The sequence below is a fragment of the Nesoenas mayeri genome, assembly GCF_963082525.1.
Source record: "Nesoenas mayeri genome assembly, chromosome: 4".
NCBI classification, from domain to species: domain Eukaryota; kingdom Metazoa; phylum Chordata; class Aves; order Columbiformes; family Columbidae; genus Nesoenas; species Nesoenas mayeri.
The window spans coordinates 46137178-46160931 of record NC_137540.1 but is presented as its reverse complement, the minus strand read 5'-3'; the positions used below and the strand labels follow the sequence as shown (position 1 = coordinate 46160931).

The 23754-nt window shown below is 37.1% G+C and overlaps 1 protein-coding gene across 3 annotated transcripts in view; it reads right to left on the bottom strand.

Annotated features, from left to right (window-relative positions):
- Positions 1-742: 742 nt before the first annotated feature.
- The window catches only part of FGL1 (fibrinogen like 1), a 28593-nt gene continuing 5581 nt past the window's right edge, over positions 743-23754 (bottom strand). For 2 of the 3 annotated variants that reach the window (XM_080344384.1, XM_080344386.1), the window contains exons 3-8: positions 11631-11811; positions 9002-9161; positions 6861-6958; positions 5849-5937; positions 4976-5163; positions 743-1120 (exon numbers count right to left, since the gene is read on the bottom strand). In XM_080344384.1, the coding sequence (XP_080200510.1) occupies positions 961-1120; positions 4976-5163; positions 5849-5937; positions 6861-6958; positions 9002-9161; positions 11631-11811 (876 nt within the window). In that variant the 3' untranslated portion in view covers positions 743-960. Of the gene's footprint in view, positions 1121-4975; positions 5164-5848; positions 5938-6860; positions 6959-9001; positions 9162-11630; positions 11812-18181; positions 18258-23754 lie in introns of all 3 variants that reach the window. The other variant, XM_080344385.1, reaches the window with a different exon arrangement.

Below are 23754 nucleotides of genomic sequence, written 5' to 3'. Positions count from 1 at the left end.
GAAGGGACTGAACTGGACATTCAAATTTGGACAATTGTGGAGTCTAACAGATACATAAAAAAAGATTTATAGAGTCAACCACTAAGAACCTCTAAAATGCCAGATTTTAGTTGCACAAGAAATACTCTTCCCTCTACTCATGCATTATGTTCAAAGCATAGCTCACATGAGAATTAGTTGCAGCTTTTGTTATTTAGCCTTTTGGTAAACTCCAAATGTCAATACATTAAAGTCCAGCTTTTGTTACCAAATGTTACCCAAAAAAAAAAGAAAAGAAAGAAAGGCATAATTACTGACCATCTAAAAACGTTAGTTTGAAATAATGTGACTAGCCCTAGAAATGCTTCAGCAACAAGAGACAACCCACTTCTTTATGCTGGATTCCAGAGGTTCTAGCCTGGTAGCATCCCTTCTCTTCCTTCAGTTCCCTGCCTCATCCCTTCTACTTTTTTTGTATACTATGTGCAGGACACATGCAACAAATAAATCAGAGGAATTTAGAGGCAACTCACTTCTAAAGCCTTGAACCATTCCAAAGAATGTTCCATCCATAGAACAAATCAGCCTTACGCTTGTATTTAAATAGGTTTTTGGTTGTAATAAGTACAATTCATTTCCATTTTTGAGACAACACAATTGCAATACTGGCTTTTTTTAAAGGTGAAAGGATTTGTAGTTACTGCAGAAGCCAAAAATTCTCCATGTTGATGAAGACGTCCTTATTCCTAGATGAGTGCCTGCCTTTAAGAAAAGTTCTGTACGTATATTAGCACTAGTAGTTGTATCTACAGATACATAGGCCAGATTGTCTTCTCATTTGCATCTCATAAAACTACTGGTTGCAGAGGAATTATTCCAAATTTATATATGCACAGATGAGAAGCAATAAACCTGCCCATCTGTTCTAATCTGGATTGATTTGCTGAAAGATTAACTAGATAAAACGTCTTAATAAAATACTTAAACAATATTAGGTTCAAAGTCTGCTGGTCTGACCTTCATGACAACGGATTTCAGAGAATACCACCACCCATGCCAAGTGTACCACACAATGCCGTTGTCTGTCTTTGCAGTGTAGGGGCCTTTGTAGTACAAGCCGTTCAAGTTGGCAGAGTGACACCTGGTGGGAAAGTAAAGGAAAACAGAAATGAGGCCGCCTGCCGAAAAGCTGCGAGCATTTGTGTAATAGTTGCTGTGCGAGTCAAACATTTCGCCATGTTGATAACAGCCCAATTTGACAGCTGCAAAAATTCACATTTGTGGACTTCAGTGCGTTCAAACAATCACAGTTTAACTAGGGCACAACTGCAAGTGCTCTTAGCTTCTTTGAAACAAAAGTTCTTTTTGTTCTTTCCACCCCATTTTTGACAGGACCAGCTCTCTGAGTTTCGCCTGCTAATCTGTTCCAGTTGAGAATTACTCCAGAGTTGCTCAGGTCATGGCTGGCAGCAGGGCACACACCAAGCAAAACTCTGCGCAAGAAATACTGTTCTGCTTTTTGTTCTGCCAGAGTAGCCCCTCTTAAGATCTGCACTTACCCCACATGGTGTTTCATATGACAGAACTTGAATGCCACCATCAGTTTCCCTGTTCAGCTGGGAACTTATATTTACAAATAGATGAAATCTGACAGCTAATTAAACATATATATACCAATTCACTGGTTCACCAGAGCTGGCATTATATTTGATTATATGAAGTACATATATTTTTTTTTTAACATGCTGAAGCAGAAATGCTTTTACAGTTTATTAAATACAGTGGTTAAAACAAAGAAACAAAAAAACCCAACCAAACAAAAACCCCTAGCAAAACCCAGAAGGCTTGAATAGGTACCAGTACAACCTTGATGCTCATTTGGTTTCTACAAGAAAGAAGTTTAGATCATTATGTGACTATATGGAGAGCAGAAGATTTGTCATCATAATGAATCGGCTTGGTTTATCTGCCAATTCAGTATTTTGTTGTAAGTGCTGTTAATATCTAGCTGTCAAACACCATGATGGATCTCAAAAGCAGACTTCAGGAAAATATGCAAAGAGAACACAGTCCAAATGAACCTTATGGATATCATTACTGGCAAACCTTAGTCTCTTTGGCTTTGCTTACACTTCAATAACAACACTTTTTGAGAACTGAACTAAAAACTGTGATAAAAACCTCATAGGAAAATTCTCACATATATATGCTTACTCATTTGCTTATATTTTTTAAGCTCTATTTTGGTAATATGCTGGTTGAAAGCTTATAAACTGTAGGTATTGAAAGTGACTTCGTTTCTGAGAATGACAAACTTGTATCAGAGCCGACATAATCCTTCTAGCCATACAAATTCTGCACTGAGCAGGCACTCTCTATTTTGAATTAAAACACAGATTTCACTAGAAGAATCGTAATTGCTAAGAGGTATCTAGATCACCTGAACTCCTTTCATTCCTTTGATGGAAGCAGGCAAATCATTATTTTGTCAACAGGAACATGAGCCAGTAACAACTCTAATTAGTGCTGGGAGGCACCTATAGCAAAAATGTACAGGATTCAGTAACCAACTGCATGCTGTCTGAAGTAACTGAACATATTAAAGAAACAACTGGCATGTGACTATAGATATGATATTCTGAAGCAACTTTCATTATTCACAACTCAATAAACACCTTAAAGTTAGCCTGTATTCTTCCTTTCTTTCTGACAGGGTAATTTCTAAAGTAAAAAACTGCACGACAGTAGTTTCAAGAGTACAGACAACTCACAATTATCTGTGGATACTTTACCTGAATGATGTATTAACTGTAGGACAGATGTGAAGAGTCGGTTCCCAGAAGAACTGTTTGAATTCTGCCTGGACCAACTGACTCCAGTACAGCCTCACATGGTTATAGATATGTTGTCCCCAGGAAGCCTAAGGCAGTGAGACCTGTGGCCGCAGCTTGATGCCTGGCAGATCCACTGTGATCAACCATGCACAGTGTAACTACAACTGGGAGTGCTGGGGAGAGAATAAGCTCATGTCCAACTAGACACGTTAGCTCTTCTTTCACCAGTTGTGAACCTACTGACCTTTGCAATGCCCTGGATGCAGGAAAACTTATGACCTGGCTACAGTACCAGAGTGAACCCAGCTCTGTGGATTTATATCCAAGCTGAAAATCTGTTCTAGAGCTTTGTTTACAAAAGAATGCAGAGAGGCCGTTTTTTTGAACTCCAGGACAACAAGTGCTGAGCTGGAGCAGGACCAGTGGCTTTAAACTAGATCTGAGCTACTTCCATGTCACCTCGCTTGTGTCACATCCCTTGGTATTCACATTATCATGGCATTTCTGTACTTCATTAGTCCAGATAGCAGAGAGCTGCCTATAAAAAATGCCTTCATAGCTGGGAGCTCCTATACAAACCAGCCAAGTGCAGTAATTCCTTCTATGTTTGCCAATCCGTGCATGACAAATACGTGTTCTGAGTGCTTTCCTTTCTCTGCCAGGACTTGTTCTTTTTGGGGAGGATATAAGGATATTGAAAATTTCTAATATTCTGCAGTATTCGGTTTTATGTTAGGCTTAGCATAAAAAAGTTGGTAGCTAGGCAGTGGAATAACATTATTAGTTACTCATTTTTGTTATCCAGATAGACTGTCACTTCAAGACCATGAGCTACACAGCCATAATAGGAACTAGCCTGGTAGGAGTCAGCTATCTTTAGTAGTTATGTGGCACCAGCTACAAGGTATTAATAACTGTCAAGTTCTGCTGTACAGCTACTTTTGCAAAGGGGTCATTCTTTCATCCAGACCAATCCAATATTAAAAAAAAAAAAAAAAAAGTTTTTAAAAGACAAAAAATGTAGTCAGTTGACTAAAAGTGATTGGTGATCCATTCCTAATGAACTCCGCAGCATGATATCAGAGATTTACATTACTTGAAGCCTAGATATTCCTCTAAATCCACTAAAGTTCTGATTTCATGGGAAAAGATCAACACAGTTGCCTTTCCCTTTTATATCTTAGCGTTTGTAAGAACTACAAAAATCATGAGACTTTTTCCATATGTCTCAAACATTCTGCTGACACACTATCCACGTGAAAATGTATTAAAATAAATATTTAATTGAGTTAACAGTTACATCATATCAGTTAATATGGTAACAGAATACTTATGGAAACAGAATTTGGAAAATAAGGAGTTAAAAAATAGAAACAAAGGATGACACAACAGAGAGAAACAATGGAGTTGATCCAGCCTGGCAGCTCTTGCCAAGTGAACTGAGATCACAGTAAGAGTAATATGCTTTTCCTGGGTTGTATTTTAAACCTCTCTATCACACAGCTACATCACATAGTTTCTCTTCATGGCTACATATATCTAATTAAACATGGGAAAGAACATAGCTACTGATACAGACACTGCTAAGGCTACCAGTTTTATCCTTTCATTTTTAATTGGTATTTTGTATGAAAGTAGGATTTTAAAATCATTTTACTGAACCCTAATTAAAAAAAATCTTCCTCTCAGTCCAGCCATGCTCACTGACAGAAACTGAATGGATGCATTCCCATTTTGATATAGAAGGAATAATAAGAGTGAGATGCTGTGAACTGAAGTGAAAAAAATGAAGCTTAATAACCTGTCGCTAGCTTAACTTGTCAGATATTCTGCAGTACTGCCACATCTGGTCTGGTGCAACACAGGAGAAATGCAAGAATGAAGTACAACAGGGATACATCTGTGAACTCTACATGACCTACTTGTGTAAACACTGGTTACCTTACAGGGGCAGAATTATCTTCTTACTGTCTGATAACAAAGACAACCAAAGCCTTCTGAGGTGGGTCTCAGTCTTACCAGCACTGAGATCTCTGCAAGGAGTCAAGGGCAGACTGCAAATGTAACAAAAAAATGCCAGTCCTCTTTTCTATTAGGTGTTATTATTGTATGAATACACATGAAGCAGAATCGTTGACAATACTGATATAAAATCAAAATACCTGTTAAACCACCAGCCAGCCTTTTCCTCTTCAGCACAGTTCCCTTCATAGTTGTCATTATCCCTGTCTCTAGTACTGAATTTCATTCCTCGATGATCAGCCCACCATTTTACTTCTGGATGAAATCCACCAGTAAGGGAATCACCAGCTGTACCAGAGTATTCACCACAGCTCATCTCATAAGAATGCTAATGAAAAATGTGAAGAAAGGAAAAAAAAGGAATTCCAGTATGTCTTTAACCTTTAGCATGCCAGAGAGTGAAATCAAAAAGAGGAAACTCCTCTGTTCTGTTTGTTCCTAGTTTTATGCTCAGAAATGTCATGCTTACCAAGGGTAAAATTTGTCAATAACCTTATGTATAAAGGATATAATAAAAACCATACTGGAGTTAGTCTGCAGTACATAATAACAAATGAGAATACCATGTACCATTATTGTTGGTAATATCAACAAAAATATAAAACCTGCTTTTATCTGTGGCTGCTAAACCAAATTATTCATAAGTCTTACAGAAAGTGTGAGATTGATGTATCAATGTAGACCACTATTATTACATATTTGAAAATTCCAAGCATTTGTAAGAAAGAAAATATGATAATAAGGTTCTACACAAATCTTTATGAAAATTAGTACATTTGGTGTCTTCTACATTTATTGTCTGTCTACAGAATCACAGAATGTTAGGGATAGGAAGGGACCTCAAAAGATCATCTAGTCCAATCCCCCTGCCGGAGCAGGAACACCTAGATGAGGTTACACGGAAATGTGTCCAGACAGGTTTTGAATGTCTCCAGAGAAGGTGACTCAACAACTTCCATGGGCAGCCTGTGATTGTCATTAAAATCTCTAGTCATTGTTTAACATTTCATTACCTCTTCACCTGCAACTCCAAATCTTGCATATTGTGCAAAACGCCGTTCTCCTTCAAAATCAGTTAGATCAATTCTTAAAGTATAGTTCCCTTAAGAAATAACAACATAAAGTATTTTGGTTAAACTAGCCTATCTTACTACTTTTCAGAACAGAGTATTATAGTAGAAGATTAAAATACTACGTTTTTCTCATGCATCTTATCTCTGTCATCACAGAATATTTTATGGGGTTTTATCTTCTTTATGTGTATTAAAGCATATCTTGCTATTCTTTCTATTTATTCACCTGATTCACCTTAGAAAATTTTAGAAATATTCCAGTATAAATTTTCAAGTGTAGACAAAAAATATCTAAAAAAATTTGCCTTATGGGCTTTATATTTTAGTAAGGTATTTGAGGTAGTAATGAAAAGATAATGAGAATCAATCAATAAGCATACACTCTGAAAATAAATGTCAAACTAAGACCACATCCAGGTGGCAGTGACTTCCAGATGAATTAGCTGGCTAAGTCAACCGGGTTAGTTTCGTACATGCAGCATTCTACAGCAAAACAGAAGTTATCTTGGACTGAGTGACTATTAGAGAGATGGAAATAGCTTTCTAAGACTAGCCTAATCAACAGGACAGGCCTAGATTTACCTTCATGTAATGGCCTATGCAGCCATGTAAAGCCCTATAATAAATGAATTGGTGCAGCATCTGCCTAACTTTGGACTGTAAATACTGCTGACTGTGAAATGGGTAGAGACAACGATTTTGATGTATACTCCTCTATCTACCGTTCCCTGTTTGGCAGGGGCCCCCGCATGCCATTGGCCCCACAACAGTTTTGAACCCTTTGTTAGAAAACATATATTCAGATGTGTTTTGTTCTGAAACTTGGTGAAGTTCATGCAGACTAACAACAGAACGCAAAATTTTATGCTAACAAAAAGAGTAGGAAAAATTGGCCCAGAAAGAGCAAAGAAACAGAAACAATAGCAGACTATTGTTACAATACAAATCTTACCTTGACTAGTCAAATAATGAAGATTTTTATTTCCAAGCCAATATTCACCATTTGGCAAAACAAAATTTCCAAAGCCTTCTTCATAGTCAGTCCAGACTCTGAAAAGAGTATAAATTACTAATTTATCAAAAAAGCAAGTTTGTTTGGATGGTTATTTTATCATACAGTCATAGATCACAGAATAATTCCAGCTGGAAGGAACTTCAGCAGTTAATCTAGTCCAACATCCCACACAAGGCAGAGTCAGCCATGAGATCAGACCAGTTTGCTTAGTGTTTGTGCAGTCAGGTCTGGGAAACCTCCAAGGGATGGAGACTGCACACCCTTTGGGAAACCTGCTGATGTTCTCATAGGGAAAAAGTTTTTCCTTATATCCAGTCTGAACCTCTCTTGTTTCAACTTCTGTACTTTGTCTCTCATCCTCCCACCAGACACCACTGTGAAGAGCCTGTTTACTCAATGAGCTCTCAAACTGCTCTGTTTTCTCAGTGACCTCCTTGTAGGTGCAGGCAGGCTACTGTCAGGTTCTGCTGAGGGCACCTCTTCTCCAAGCTGAACAAGCCTCAGCCTGCCCTCACAGGGCAAGGGCTCCAGCCCTTGATCATCTTGCTAGTCCACTGCTGAACTCTTTGTGGGTGCATTATATCTTGGAACATTAATAAACAAATATTTTAGACTTTATTATCTTATGATCTTTCATAGAATTATTTCTGTTTTTCACATGTGAAAGGCTGAATCCCACACTGCACTGCTCAATGAACCCCAGTCCAAAAAGAAGAGCTAAAAAGTATGTTAAAAGTTGTTTAAGATTAACAGATTTTACAACCAGAAGAAAACACATTAGCTCAGTCCAATCTGTGGTACAGCACAATTTAACTGAAGTGAAAACATTTTTCCTGGTTAAATCCAGGTGATTGTGTACCTGTATCACAAGCATTGTTTCTTTATTTTCAGTGATTTGATTAAGCTGTGAAACTCCCGCAGCCGGATATACAATTTTGCAAATTGAGGTATTAGCTAACTCACACTTGTGCGTAGTTTCAAGAATTAATGTGTATACTGAAAGCACTGAATCTTTTCCCTGTCCACAGTGGCTTTGAAACATTTTCTCAGGGGTTCTGTTTTCATGCCATGTTCTAATTGGGACAAAAATATAACCTATTTCCTTGATAAGAAGAAACCATACTTCATCAAATAGGTGAAAGTATTTGGCTGTGGACAGGCAGTCATGAGAGAAAGCAGCTTCTGAGACTCAAGTAGCTGCTAGTGTCTGGCAAGGATGAAGAATGGGTTGTGTGTGCTGGTAACAATTGTAAACTGCTGCAGATTGCTTTTGTAGCTTCTCAGACCGTATTTTATAAAATAAGAATAACAAAGTTTTGTTGGCTGGATTGCGGTTTTTCATCCTCTCTGGAGATTCCTTCTGTTTCATAAGGGTATTGTAAAGCTAGTTACAGTAATTATAAATACAGGTAATATACAAATCCACAGAAGGATGCAGATGTGAAAAGCAAATTAGACAAGGTGGAGGCTCTAAAAACCTCTTGTTGCTTCTAATATCTGTAAATATCTGTGGGTTTTTTTATATTCGAGTCTCACAAGACCAAAAATATCACTTCTGGACATTTCTCCAAAATGCTTGAGTCTTGGCAAAGGCAAGGAGGTTAGGTGTTCACAAATCAAGTTCTCACCCATCTTATCTTTCCTAGAGGAATTTTACCATAAGCTACAAATTACTGTGTGTGGGGTTTCTCTCATACTTGTTTGCAGATGGTATTTTGGTTCAAGCAGATTGCTTTCATTTTTACTTTTCCAGGTTTTTACTATTTGCAAAAGACAAGGTAGTCCATTACTTGTCACTAAGAGTTCTTGCTCCGGCCATTGTTAATGCATTTGACACTGAAGTGTCCTCACATAGAATGCACAAGCTGTCAGAAAAAGACCAGAAGATACATCTCCCAGAAGGGAGAGCCAGCAGTGGTCTCTCATCTGGAGTTTGTCCCAAACAACAACCATTCCTCCCTTTTATCTGAGGTAACAACTTACTCATATGATTCTCAAGTTAGTATTTAACTTAGGTCCATCTGGTTTATTGTTTCTCCACTTTGTTTCCAATTTTAATGACTAATTCTACTACTTACCTATCAAAATTCTGGCTGCCATCAGAACGTCTCTGAAAAACAGTCCAACCACCCCCTTCGGACATGTCACAGAAGGCAAGGAATTCAGTAGGACTCTGGATGGGTTTCAGCTTATAAAATCCACTTTGCTTATGGCCATCATTGTAGATTTCTGCACAATCTGCTCACAAAACATTCATTGGACAGTATTTTTAGTCCTATACTTACTGGCAAAATCAGAAATCAAGTCAATAACAGAAATCAAGTCACATCATATGAGTCACATATGAATCAGGCTAATACAAAAGCAATGCCTCTGCAAATACTTTTTGAGACTTTTGCACACATACTTGTATTTGTGTTGTTTTAAAACTTTATTGAGCTGTAATTATGTTGTCATTTCTTTAAAATAAGATTTTTTCCACCATAAAATACTATCATTTTTGTTTTAATTTGGCTAGTAAAATAATTCCTCTGGTGTTGTCACTTTTAATTTACAATGGTATAAACCACATTAGAATCCTGTTACAACCATGTAACTTCTCTATGTATAAACCACACAGTAACCCTTAAAAACAAATATGTACTTTTATGTCCAGAAAGTCTGCAAGAGAACTGACAAACACAAGAGCATGGAACCACCAGTGTTAGAAAAGGGAAACAATTTCTGGACCTGATACTGTTGTCCCTTGTACCAAACAGGTGCAAAAATATATAGGACTACCCCCCAAAAGTGTGTTGTATGTGTAAAGTGATTCCACTTCAGCTTGGTACTATTTACAGTCTAGTCTCCATTGGTTTTTATGACTAATCAGCATTCACAGCAATGACAAAATTCAGAGCTCATGAAAATACAACAGCAATGTAATTGTATAATCTTATCTTTTTCCTCTAGGGGTTAAGAAATGAAAGGAGCTCTTTGTTTATATGTAATCTACCATCAAGCAGTCATACAGGAAAGAAGTATCATTTTCAACATTTCTGTTTTTCCTGGCAAAGGTAGGGCTGATTAACTGTAAGATTTTCCCTGAAACTTTTATGAACATGTTGGCTGAACTTCCAGGACAGTTTGGAACTTTCTGAACTATTATATTTCTTTTCAGTGAAAGTGTCAGTGAAGATTAGACACAGAAAATAAACACTTCATACTGAAAACAAATAGCTATGCCAGGATTTGAATAAACCCTAATAGAAAATGTGATCTATAACAGCTAAGTTGTCCTTCTAGAGAATGTTTGATTGGCTTATAGAAAATAGCTTTTCTTGTCCATTATTTTCTTAGTAGGTTAGCAAAACACTAAAGCATATTTTAGTTTTTAGCAGGTGTATATAGTGTGGAATGTCTCCCTCACTATCTAGCCCCAAACTATCTAGCTCTGTTGGAATTAAACTGCTGCAGTAGTTAGAATGAAATAATGCAGTATCAAGAAGGAAAAGTATTGTCCAAGATATAAGGAAAGTGAAAAAAAAAAAAAGTGAAAAAATCATCAAAAACCAGAACAACTTAGATTTGTTATTTAAATATTTTTATTTGTTATTTAGAATCATTTTATAAGAAAATAAACCCAGGCTTATGCTAAGAAAGGACAAATATGTTTCAGTTAAATGTGGTTTTAATAATCTTTTCCTGTAACAAATGAGTCAGCCATAATAATAAAAAGAGAGTATTCCAGGATGCTGAACATATAAATAAAATAAATTAAATAAATTTAAAATCAGACTTACAACTGCTTTTGATTTCATTTTAATGGTGCTTTATGACATTGATGCCTTGTTATATGTTGTGATTTCTTTGAGTAGCATAATCACTACAAGTATATCCAAACAAAGCTATTAAAAATGACAGAAGTTTAGACTCTCCAGCACTGGACAACTAGAAATGAAGACTATCCAGGAATCAGACCCCCAAATTGTATTTTGAATCCAACCATTGGTTTGGATGATGTTTTATTACTTCAGAAGTTTGGGCCTCACTCCATCTACTATAGGCTAACACCCTTAGTCTTCTTCCATTGTAGAGGGACCAGATTACCACCAGGGTGCTGGTGAGATTACAAAAACAATTTAAAACCAGTATTTTAGAAGCTGTAATGTTCTGAACTACATTATTACTGAGATGCAGATGTCATTCTGGCAGGCTTATGTGTGTAAATATGGACGTCTCAGGGAATTCACAGATTGGAACAGAGTTGGTGTTTGCTTGTAACCCACACAACCCAGTGAATGGGTGAATGTGAACTCACCCTGTGGGTTAAAATTTTTGAGATTGGTCAAAGAAGGGTGTTTAGAAATCTGTAACTGTTTATTAACCATTTTAAAATGTCTATTATTGGCTTTTATCTGTTTTATTCCTGGTATTTATTCTGAATTTATTGTCCACTGATTGTTTTTACATTTATAAATTTATATTTATATATTTATAAATTTACTTATAAATCAATAAACCACTTAAAACCTGATTTGGTTTATCCCATGTGACATTAACAATTTCTCTCAGTGGCAGGAGGCCTACGTAAAAGCTGAACACTGTCTTGTAAACAAATAATTTTCTATGAGCTTTTAAAACAATAAGTCAATGGGCCCAATTGTGCTAAAGCTTCTGGGTATCATTACAACGAATAGAAATGAAAAGAACAGCTTCATTTCTAACCTGAATACTGTCTTTTTCCTCCCAAGTCAATGACGCTGTTTTCATCTCCTCTGTCACTGTACTGAACCTCTTTCTTCTCTAAAAGCTGTATAATTTTTAACTGCTGCTGTTGCACACGATGTTCCAGAAGCCTCACCTGGCCCTGAAGTCGTATCTGCTCTTGAAAACAGTTCTGTAGATCCTAGAGAGCAAAACATATTATAAAATTGACAATTTTTTGTCATGTTTAACATGTGACACAAAAAAACCCCCAATCAACCAAACCATAAATAAATTTTATCTTGAATTTTGGTCACAATTTGCTACAGTGTGCTGCCTTCCACCTCAGTTGCTACCTCTATTTAGAATTATTTTGTATATTACAGAGTGTCCAAATATATACTTGCTTTGCAAACAGACCTTCTCTTTAGTGTCTTCATAAAAGGCTATGAGGTTGGTCAAGCACGACTTCCCCTTGGTGAAGCCATGTTGACTGCCCCTAATGACCCTCTTATCCCTGATATGCCTTGAGATGGCACCAAGGATAAGTCGTTCCATCACTTTCCCAGGGATGGAGGTGAGGCTGACTGATCTATAGTTACCTGGGTCCTCCTTCTTGCCCTTTCTGAAGACTGGAGTGACATTTGCTTTCCTCCAGTCCTCAGCACCTCTCCCATTTCCCAAGACTTGGCAAAGATGATGGAGAGTGGTCCAGCAATGTCCTCAGCCAGCTCCCTCAGCACCCGAGGGTGCCTCCCCTCTGGGCCCATGGATTTATGGATGTCCAGATTGCCTAATTGCTCCGTAACCCAGTCCTCATCAACCAAGGCAAACTCCTCCGTTGTCCTGACTTCCTCTGGGGCCTCAGGGGTGTGAGGCTCCTCAGGACAGCCTCTGGCAGAGCAGACAGAAACAAAGAAGGCATTCAGTAACTCTGCCTTCTCTGTATCTTCTGTCACCAGGGCACCCACCTCATTCATCAGTGGGCCTATATTGCCTCTGGTGTTAGGTTTATCTGCCATGTATTTGAAAAAGCTCTTTCTGTTGTCCTTGATCCCCCTTGCCAGGTTTAATTCTAAGGAGGCCTTAGCTTTCCTAGTTGCCTCCCTACATCCTCTGACAACAGCCTTATATTCTTCCCAAGTGGCCAGCCCCTCCTTCCATGATCTATAAACTCTCCTAGTGTCATGAGAATGGAGCCGGGCTCTTCTCAGTGATAACCAGTGGTATGACAGGGGGTAATAGGTTCAAACTGGAACACCAGAGGTTCTACTTAAATTTGAGAAGAAACTTCTTCACAGTGAGGGTGACAAAGCACTGGAACAGGCTGCCCGGGGGGGTTGTGGAGTCTCCTACTCTGGAGACATTCAAAACCTGCCTGGACACCTTCCTGTGTAGCCTCATCTAGGTGTTCCTGCTCTGGCAGGGGTCTTGGACTAGATGATCTTTTGAGGTCCCTTCCAATCCCTAACATTCTGTGATTCTATGATTAGTGGCTCTAACTACCAGCTCTCACTGCAAACATGCAGAGGGAACTTAAGGGAAAAACACTATGGCACAGCCCCTATCATAAAGATTGCTTATTATCTACCACCTGCCCTGTACAGAGATTTACTACCCAGTGAGGGCTGCTACTAACATTGTGAAGGTTCTAAAATTTCAGAGTTTTAAGGAAATACAGTCCACATTGCTACATTCTCAACTTAATTGTGCATTTTTCAAATGCTTTTAGATTATGCACTTCTTATGATAAGAATCTTAACAATGCCAACATAAATATTGTAAAGTTTCAAGCTCATTTTTGGCATGCTAAAATAAACAGTCCCTAAGAAGCTGCAAATATGCATGAAAAATAGAAGTTATAAACTTGAAATCAATATTATGCTGTGATTTGTACACTTAATTTTGCCCTGCAGAGTGGGTGGGTGAGAAATGCAGCGATTCTGATATGGTGATATCTAGCACTCATTTCACCTGGTGCAAATATGGATACAAGTCAAGAAAGCTGGAATAACTTCAAAATTCTGACATGCTCAGTGTATGCAAAGCAAGAAATAAAATGGTTTTAGATTAATGGCTACAGTAAAATAGCCAAAGTGAACAGAACCTAATTTAGGGTACTTAATTTAAAACAGCCTGTAGAGTTTCAAATAGATATTAAACAAATTTGATTTCAACATGGGGAAAAAGCCTTTGGATTTTCATGACACATTTTACAAATGTGACATGAGGTTTTGCATCAGTAACATTGTATCTGCAATTTTATATGAGCAAACAAAGTTTAGTAGCTATGGTGCTTGTACAGGAGCACAACTAGCACTGTAAAAGCAAAATAAGAGGGCAACCTTTTGGAAATCTGATATGCAAGATCAAATAAGCAGTAGTTCTAAATTGGTGCAACCTTATTGATAGAGCAGCATTATTTACATGAGCTAAGGATGTAGACCTGTAATACTTGCCATCCGTATGGAAGGGCTGATATCACATTGAACTATTGAGAGATCTGAAGTAGCATACTGATGTGTGCCTCCAGTAGCATCCACATACTTTCATGTGTATCAGGTTCAGGCTTCACCTATTTTCCATGAACACTCTCACCAAAATGCTTCCTGTCACTTTCTTGCTGCACGGTTTTGTTTTTGTTTTTTCCTTCTATCTGAGAAGCTGATTCCATTCTGTAGCTTTCCATACAGCACAAACATGGTTCTGGTTAGACTGACTTCCTTGCAGTAACATTCATCAAAACACCAAGAATAACCTTTGTGAATTAAACTAACAGAATCTGCATTTTGAGACTCTGCTACATGCACATTTTTTCACAATTAAAAAAGCAGAGAAACTTCTACTACTGTCAAGGAACATCCATATAGACTGTGTAATGACTACGACTTTTATTTCTGATAGAAATAAGTGTTGCAGGCCCCTTTGTTTTTTTCACTAGGGCAGATGCAATGCACTTTAAAGAAATAGACAAATGAACTAGAGACATTTCAAGAGAATATTTGAAGATAAAAGAATATATGTCCATGAGTTCAGTAAAATGATTCCTAGCCACCATGTTCCATTTGCCTGCAATCTTCAGTCACAATGAAAAGTTTGATGATCAGACTTTGCAGAACAACCCTGCAGTGTATCAGATGCTTGCTTTAATTAATACTTAACTGCAATCTAATATACATGGTGGAATAAAAGAATGGGCAAAACACATGTGGCAGGAATAGTCAGTTTGTCAGCGACCTGTCTGAGAGGAAAAGGTTCAGCTGCCTCTCTCGGTTTGGGCTGCCCATGCCAGGCTGCTTTGACAGCAGGTGGGTCTGCAAACTCACACCGTCTGCTTGCTGCTGGGTTCTGAGAAGCTATTGAGGTGCTTGACCACAAGGAGGAGCTGTAAAGTACGAGCCATGTTTAGCAAACACTAATATTTTTAGAAGAATAAACAAAGTAGCCAATGACCTAATATCCCTAGAGTCCTAACTTAAGAATACTCCCTTGAAAATCTTTTTTAGTTGTTCCTAGCTGTACAAGAACCCTAGCATACACTCTTTTTCTTCTAGCAGGAAATGAGAAGAAAATACGTAAAATTTATTAACATATAGAGACAAACTTGCTACAGTGTCTTAGAGGGATGCTATTTGATCATAAGCACTGGTTAATGTGTGACATGCTGCATATTACAAAGAAAGGATGTGCTCTTATGCAGTCTGTCCAGGGTGGATGTCTCAACTTGTATCTGCAGCTTCATATAAATCCTTCAGGAAAGATCAGTTGAATTGGGAAATTCAGAAGAGGCTTCCTTGACAGGTCTCTGCAAATTCTCAGACTAGTCCTGAGCGCATTCAGAAAATTATGGAGAAACCAAGAGCTGCACAGGTGGGTTGAGAGAGCGTGACTAAATAATTAAAAGAAAAATAAAAAATTCCAAGCTCACCCTCATGAGCAATGCAAACTATAGAATAAATCTGTCAAAAAAACCCCCAGATTAATAGTCAGACCAAATATTAATCCTAATCATATTAAGAGTGGCAAATGCCACACTTGCCAGTTTTACTGCAGCATTTGCTTATTGAGAAGGTTAGCCTGTATCAGCCTTAACTCAGTAGTCACAACCTTTGAGAACATGGTAAAATACAATAGGAAAAATCTGGGTGATCCTAGAAATGGTGGCCCCTGTTGCCAGGCCCTTGTGATTTCATAGGCCAGATTTCAGGTGAGTTGTTGGTCTCTTTAACATGTGGCAAACTCTGCACCACAAAGAGCTACCTTCAGTTCTGAGCCGATTTTCACCTGCTTTACAGACAACGCACTCATTATGGGGTGAACAGTAATATATCCACATTACACATAGCAGTTCCCTGACAAAAAGGATTTAAGCTCACATTTCTGGTAAACAGTAAGCGACAATCAAGTGATCACCAGCCATACTGAATAACTACACCATGAGAAATAAATGACTGAGCAGAAAAAGTTTTGAACATAGCCTACATACAAAAAGTACTGGTATCTGGCGCTTTGCTTTCTCTTCCTAACTCCAGCCTCCTCACTGATGTCTCTTTGTGTCAACTCCAGACAAATCCCATTACACTTTACTGCTGGGCAGCAAAATCACAACTCTTACATTTGGAATTTCACACTTATTTTTCCCATGGGACAATCACAAGTTTGCTGTGTAACTTTTGAGTGGATCAATGCGGCTTTTAGATCTGCAGGTTACCAAACTCTTCTTTTAACATACTACTACATTTTTCAGAGGATAACTCTTAAAATCATTGGAGTTAAACTAGTGCACAGATAGAGTAATATAGAAGCAAAATGTAACTTAGGGATACAACTCAGCAGCTATAACATCTTGCTATTCGTTTTGTTAGATATGGAACTATTAAGCTCTTACTATGTTGAAATACTCAAAAAAAGTGAATTTGATTGTTACTGTCTCCAGTGGACAGTAGTGCCCAGTGACTGAAACCAGACTGAACATAACCTGTGCCGTCTGTTTCAGTGAAACAACTGTTTGTACTACACATTGAGAAGCAATTATCTAACAACTGCTGACAGCTCCTCTCTTGGACATGTGGTCCCATATTTAACCAGCTGCTGCAATTAACGTGCATTCGCAATCTTTATTTCATTATTGTGTGAATTATTTAGCAGCTACTGACCTTCCATTAAAATTGATGACTCAGAATACTTTATGAAAACTATAAAAATACTTTTTTTTTCACTTGAGGTGTTAGTTCCTGTAGTTTTAGAATCTGAATGCACTCCAAAAAATCTCTATTGCAGTTAGTGTTTTAATGAGATTTAAATGTGAAAACTTAGAGAGAAAATTCAGAATGCCCCCAGTTTTTAGTCACAGTGTCAGCTAAAGCCCGTAACATTCCAAATGAAAAAAAATCAAAAGAAAGGAAATGCATTCCATGGTAATATCTTTTTTTTTTTTCCAGTAGGCTTCTATAAAAATTAGTAATATTTTTCTCCACTGAGCAGAAGTAATTACAGAAGCAGGTGCTTCCTATTCTATCCCTATAGAGCTACTTATCTGAACAAAAGGCTTCTATAAGATAATGTAAGCCACAAACAATGATGCTCACCTAGTTGTAAATTCAGCAACTACTTCCACCTAGGCAATTATGAATCAACAATTCAATCTCGCGGGTCCCCGTGAATTAGGAACTGAATATCAAACTAGGAAGGACAGTCAAGACAGGCACTGCAGGACTGGTGAGGTTATAGGTATTTTAAGCAGGGGAGTACATATGATTGTCTTAGGGGTTTTGTTGGAGAGGCAGAATACATAGCAGAAGGTTTGGGGAGCGAGAAGTGAAGGAGCTTTGATCATTGTTTTTTAGTGTGAATTATAACATAGTATAATAACATGAGAAAAGTAAGAATATGAAGCTGTGGATATTATTTGGAAAAAAACTGTATGGCAAGCAGACAAGGTAGAAAAGGACAGAAAGATTCTTCATCCTGCATGTCAATGACCAGAAATACTACTGCTGCTGGGACTGCTTCAGAAGTAGCAGACAAGGTAGAAAAGGACAGAAACATTCTTCATCCTGCATGTCAATGACCAGAAATACTACTGCTGCTGGGACTGCTTCAGAAGTTCCTGGGTTTTGCCTTTCTGTAAGTATGCTGCTCAAAACCAAAAGTGTTATTCTGAGTTAGCATTAACCCTGAATGACAGTATAGCTGACTTACGTGCCTTCTGTGCAATGTGCCTGTTAATGCATCATATGATACCTTTTTTAGGAAAGATATTCTATTGACTCCTATTAATACTCCATGTCAGATCCAGTAACAAGCTGATTAGATTACTTTCTTCAGTGCTATTGCCCAGTCAGTTATTTCCCATTGTGTATTTATGCATTTTTCCTCCTTCCTTATTGGAAACTTGTCCCCACTCATGTGAGGTTATTTCCCCAGTCTTTCCGTTTCGTTCTGAATTCTAATCTTTTCCATCAAAGGTTCTGCCATTCCATGTAGCTGAGATACATTGTAAGCACAATGGAGGACAAGGTATGAAATATTTAGAAGAAACTCTATAGGCAAATTTAATTGCTAGAACTTACAGAACTGCCAGTGGCATCCATCAAGCTCGCTGCAAGGACAAAATCAATCATTATCAAAATTTTCATTCTTTGGAAGCTGTGAAGTAAAGGAACAAATGAAAAACTAGTTAACTCAAACATTAAATATTTTGATCTGACATCTTAAATAGCTCATTTAACCTATAATTATTTTCTTACATATTGTAAATATAATGTATATTTAGGCTTTATTACAAATGTCTAAAAGAGTCTGATCAAGTACAACTCCAAAACCCAGTAAAAACGTGATTTATCCACTTTGTGTCAGAGCTCTCCATTTATTTTTGGAAAGCTATTCAAGATTTAAACCCATGCATTTTATTGTGAAACAAGACGAGAGCAAAATAACATTTTAAAATACTCTGAAAAGCAGGGCGATATTCTTTGTTGGTCCTTTAAAGTTGGGAGAAAACTCTCTGTTATATTCCAGTAATTAAAATCTGAATTGGGCTAGTTGTCCTTGAAATAAAGAAGATTTGTGGAACTTTTGTGTGCCAAGAGAAGATGGAGGTAATTCTACTGTTATAAATTTGGGGAAAAATGCATAAAAGTTATCAACTCTTATGCTAACAGTGACAAGGATGACATATTTCAACCAACAGCTATGCATGTTTTGTACTGTATGATGCACAGCATTTTAAATCCTCTTATTTCATATGAAAATTATTTTATATGCCAAAACAGTCACCATTGTATCTCAGTGCCTTGGAAATATTAACTGATAAAACTTCACAGTTTTGTATAAGGTAGATAGGTGCTAGTCAGCTCACAGATGAGAAACCAAGGCCTCTGATTACTAAAATATTTACCTAGGTTATATGTGAACCGATTCTATATCGATGAGTTAAACTGCTCCAAGCTATCAACTGAGGAATGTTGTTGTGTTTTTTTTAACGTAAAATATTTTCATTTAGCATATGCTAATGCCTCTTTAAACCAAAATATGTGTCCACTCTGCTTTTTCTACTTACTATACAAAATCAGCCAAGTACATGTTAAAATATTGGCGGTTAGACAAAGCATAAGACGTGTAATAGAGATTAATGATTCAATGTCAGCATGTGCCTATCAAAACACCAACTTTATGGAACTCAGGTTTCTACAGGAATTAATAGAAAACACCAGTAGAACTTTGACAGACTGTGCTTTTTCCTGTACAAACATAAGCAAGGTCTTGCGTGAGGTGTGCTTTTAAGTTCCTGTAAAATTGGGCAAGTCTAACTTTATGTTCACCAATCTCTGAAAACCTCATGCAAGACTACAAATTACAGCCCAGCTAAATTTCAGGTTTTCAACACCTACCTATAAAATACTTAGGACGCTTTTTGAAATAACAGTTGTCTTATTTAAGTAAGTAGCATTTTTTTTATTTTTAGAAAGCATAGAGTTGTGAGGCCCAAATATATCTGTATAAAGGTTGTTCTACCACTTTTGCACTGGACTGATGCAGACAGAAGGTGTTGAAGTACTCTGCACCCATTGAGTCATGTTACAGAGAGCTCAGAAGGGTTTTTTTAAACATTTTGAACACATGTAACACCTACCGCTAAGCCGCAAAGCACTATACTGATGTCCAAGGATTCCAAAGGAATCCATTAAAAATTAACTATAAAATGTTTCTTGAGTAGAAAGTACGAACTGAAAATCTTAGGCTAAGTTATTTCTGTGCCACAAAATTTCAAGCTGTAAGTTGTTCTTCGTGCTAACCAAAGAAATGTTACATCATTTGAACTAAAAACTTTACCATAATTCAATGCAACAAGTTCTCTTACTATTTGAAGAGGTAAATCCTATGAATTTCAGGCTTAAAAACAGAGGGGGATGTGAGAATCTGCAAGACTTCCCTGGCATTGAATTCTATTATTAATTCAGATTTCAGAAGTTTCTGCCATGATAAAACATGCACTTTCACTTTATGACAGTGGTAAATATGGCTATTGCAGCCACCACTGTTTTGAAAGCAGCTGTTACCATCCGTTGCAATGACACTGTCTGTGAAAAGAGTGACCAAAGAATACATCAGCTATCTGGACAACCTGCAAATGATCTATCACTGATAACTGCTGTCTTGCCTCCACACAAATCGTAAATATGTTTTCTAGGAGAGAAGCCACTATATTTTTTTCACTGGAAGATTCATACTTAACTGTTCTGCTTCATTCTTTGTTGCTGTCATTATAAAAGCACACTGTTCTCCCTCACATCAGTTTGAATATTCAAACTGTTCTATCATGATTCCACTGACTGTGAATGCCTGAGTATCACAATCAGTCTTAAGAGAGTTTCACAGCTTTACAACTACACTATTCTTATTTTTCTAAAAGACTATCAAGTAAATCTTGCTTACTGTTCAGAGAAATTTATGTTAGAAATAAACTAAACCAAACTAAAGTAAACTAAAATAATAAGATTATCAGGCAAAATCAAGGCAGATCACATCCCTTACAGCATGTGCAAGCTGCTACGAGCAAGCTGCACAAAAAGAAGGAGGAATTGAGAAGTGCAGAGTGTGTGCAGTTGGTTTGGTTTGTCACCTTCAGATGAAGTCACCTTTCTATTTAAAGGGTGCCTCTTTCTAAAGCATGTTCCTGTTGTGGGGAACTTCATAAGGGCTGCACTTGGAATACAACTTCACATGTATCAGCTTTAGCACTGAAGTTAAATATGCTCAAAAGACATATTGAAATAGAGGAATAGCCTAATAAATAAAATTCTTAATGTGATTATTTAAACACATTGCTGGAGATACTTTAATCCTGGAATTTAATTGCTAAGAAAGGAAGCTGGACTGTAAACCCAAGATGGATTATTGATCCTGTAGTGTATCCGATCCCACAGCTGCAATCACAGGGGATTCACTGAGCAGTCAGCCCTACAATGGTAAGAAAAGTGGTAAATAGAGTCAAGCCCCATATATGTTCAAAGAGCTTCACACACACTAACTGAACCAACAGGTTCAATCTTGGAATTAATGTGAGTAACTGTTTACTTAGTTTTCCACATTTCTACAAAAATTTTCATAAAAGGTTGTATTAGTAACAGTTCTCTGAAAGTGTACATCCATGCTCTTTGGTAATATGGAAAGCTAAAATTCCATTCCAGCGAAACATAGAATCTTGCTAGAGGAAGACTGCTTTGAAAGTCAGTTTCTTAAACTGATTTCTCCACTCATTTAAATATTTGCCCTGGTTGTTATAAGCTATTTAAAATGCCTTATCCAGAAATGCATATGCAGGGTAAAATAATTAAAAATACAGGAAGAATTCAACCGCTGATAAAAATTCTCCCACAAGGCAACAAAAACACTCACTCAAAAAAACTGCAAAACAAATACGAATCTTAATCCATGTCACACACTAAAACAATTGCATAATTTAGCAAATATTTTTGTGTTGTTGATGCTAGTCAATCCAAAGAGTTAGTAAGTGCTGAGAGACTTCCAAGACTTTTATTATAACACCTGTGTTGGTTTTACAAAACAAAACAAAAAATCAAAAAACAAATTTGTGCAAGGGAGATCCCCTTTCCAGGAAAATCTTAATCTCAGACAATAGACACGTGGATTAATTCTCACACATCATGACAGAGTGAGAAAAACTAAGTGTCATATTTTCAAGTTGAAAGCACAAGCCCTTAACGGCTAGCTGAAAAAAGAATAACTTTCTGATTTAAAAAAATGAAGTTTAAGGACAACTCTGTTGAAACCTTGAAATTTTATCCATATGATTAGTCATTTACTGTTCAAAGATTACAGCTGGAATGTGTACGTGTATGGCTGTGCAGAAAGATTTCTCCAAAGCTATGGAAGAAAAATTCTACCTTTTTCTTTCTCTGTGCCTGGGCTTTCTTTAAAAGCTACTTGGACAATCAGTACTACGTTCAAATTTTCAATAAATGTGATATTTTCCCAAATCTTTCAATAACAAGTTACTAAATAGATTTGATGACACTAAAGAAACTCCGTGCTATGAAAATTTTGAACTGTCAGCCTGTCTTCTTGTTCTTGAATTCTGGAGACGGCAAAGTAGACAGAATTCAGGTGCCTATTTCTATTTGTATAGTGTTAATAAGAATGGCATTGCTAATAAATACAATAATAAAAGAGAAGCTGCCAAAAGGACAGGTACTGACTTGAAAGATTTTTGCTTGCTTTCTTTCATGTACAAACAAACATTATTATAAATTTACAAATGACAGATTTGAATATGAGGTTTATTAATATGAGGTATTCTATCAAACTAGCTAGATCCTGCTAAAGCATTCATACATCATTAGCAACATTGCACCAGTTATTTGGCCTTCAAAACATGTTACTTTTAAACTGTAACTAGAGCAATTACCCCAAATTCTTCCTTCTTCCCTCACACGTACCTAAAATGTTTACCTTTACGTCTGGACAGAACTCTAAGTTGTTAAATCTTCTTAAGCTGATGCAAAGAATTCCAGAGCCCTTCCCAGGCTGCGATTGTTTTTGCTATTAAATTCTGTAGAGTTGAGGCTTACAGCTGCTATGAGTCACTGGGCAGGAATGTTACTGAGAAGCTGCAGTTATCAAGACTAAATTGCAACATACGAAGACGGCAATTCTGTACCTAACACAACACTTCTGAAATAAAAGCAGAGCAAAAAATAACAAAAGATCATCCATTCCCTTTCACTGATCTGATGCAGGAAAGTGCTCTCAGCATCATATTCACCTATACGGTCCAGAGCTTTCCTGAATTGGAGCCTAAATCTCTTGGACTTCATAGGTATAGAGTGAGCATAACTGACTCAGCTGATTTATAAATAAAACATTATCACTCAGACTAGAAGTTACATGTTAGAGGTGATAAAGTAAAAAGAAATCTGCTAAAAAAAACCCCGAAGTAACAAACATAGTACAGACATGGCTAAAGGGAACAAGGAGAAAAAAAAAGACAAAGAATCTTGTCTGATATAAGTCAGTATTTTTAGCTAAATTGGAAGGCACTCAGAAGCACATGATCTCCGTGACTTGGTTAGACAAAACCACTTTCTGTATAAGAGTTTTAGAGCCAAATACATGAAAGAATGTTTAAAACCACAACCTGTTTGCCCTCCTTCCATGTTGGCTCTTCCAAAAAAGTTCAATAAGTGAGTATGCTTAAAAGGAATGCTTCCGAAAGAAGCGATACAGACCAAAAGCTTTATTTTCCACAATATAAATATTCACACGATCAACTTCCTTTTGAAGACTAATTCTTGTAGCACAATTCCTCTGAATAATTTCTGGTATATTATTTGGAACCTGTTTACCTGGCAGTATTTCTTTTTACTAATTACATTATGAATTAACTTCATTTTTTGAATTTCAAATATGTAATAATTGCAATAAATTTCTCACGAGTAGCCTACACTAAGAATCATTCAAAAATTCAAAATCATTCAGTAAGTAATTTTTACTGGGTATCTTATTATGGCTAATGATTTTTGCAAGAAGGGAGACATCTGTTCATAGAGTGACTCTTAGCTCTTAAATGACCATTACTTAGTGGGCAGGCTCTGAATTTAGAAAGCGGAAAAAAGGTATGGTA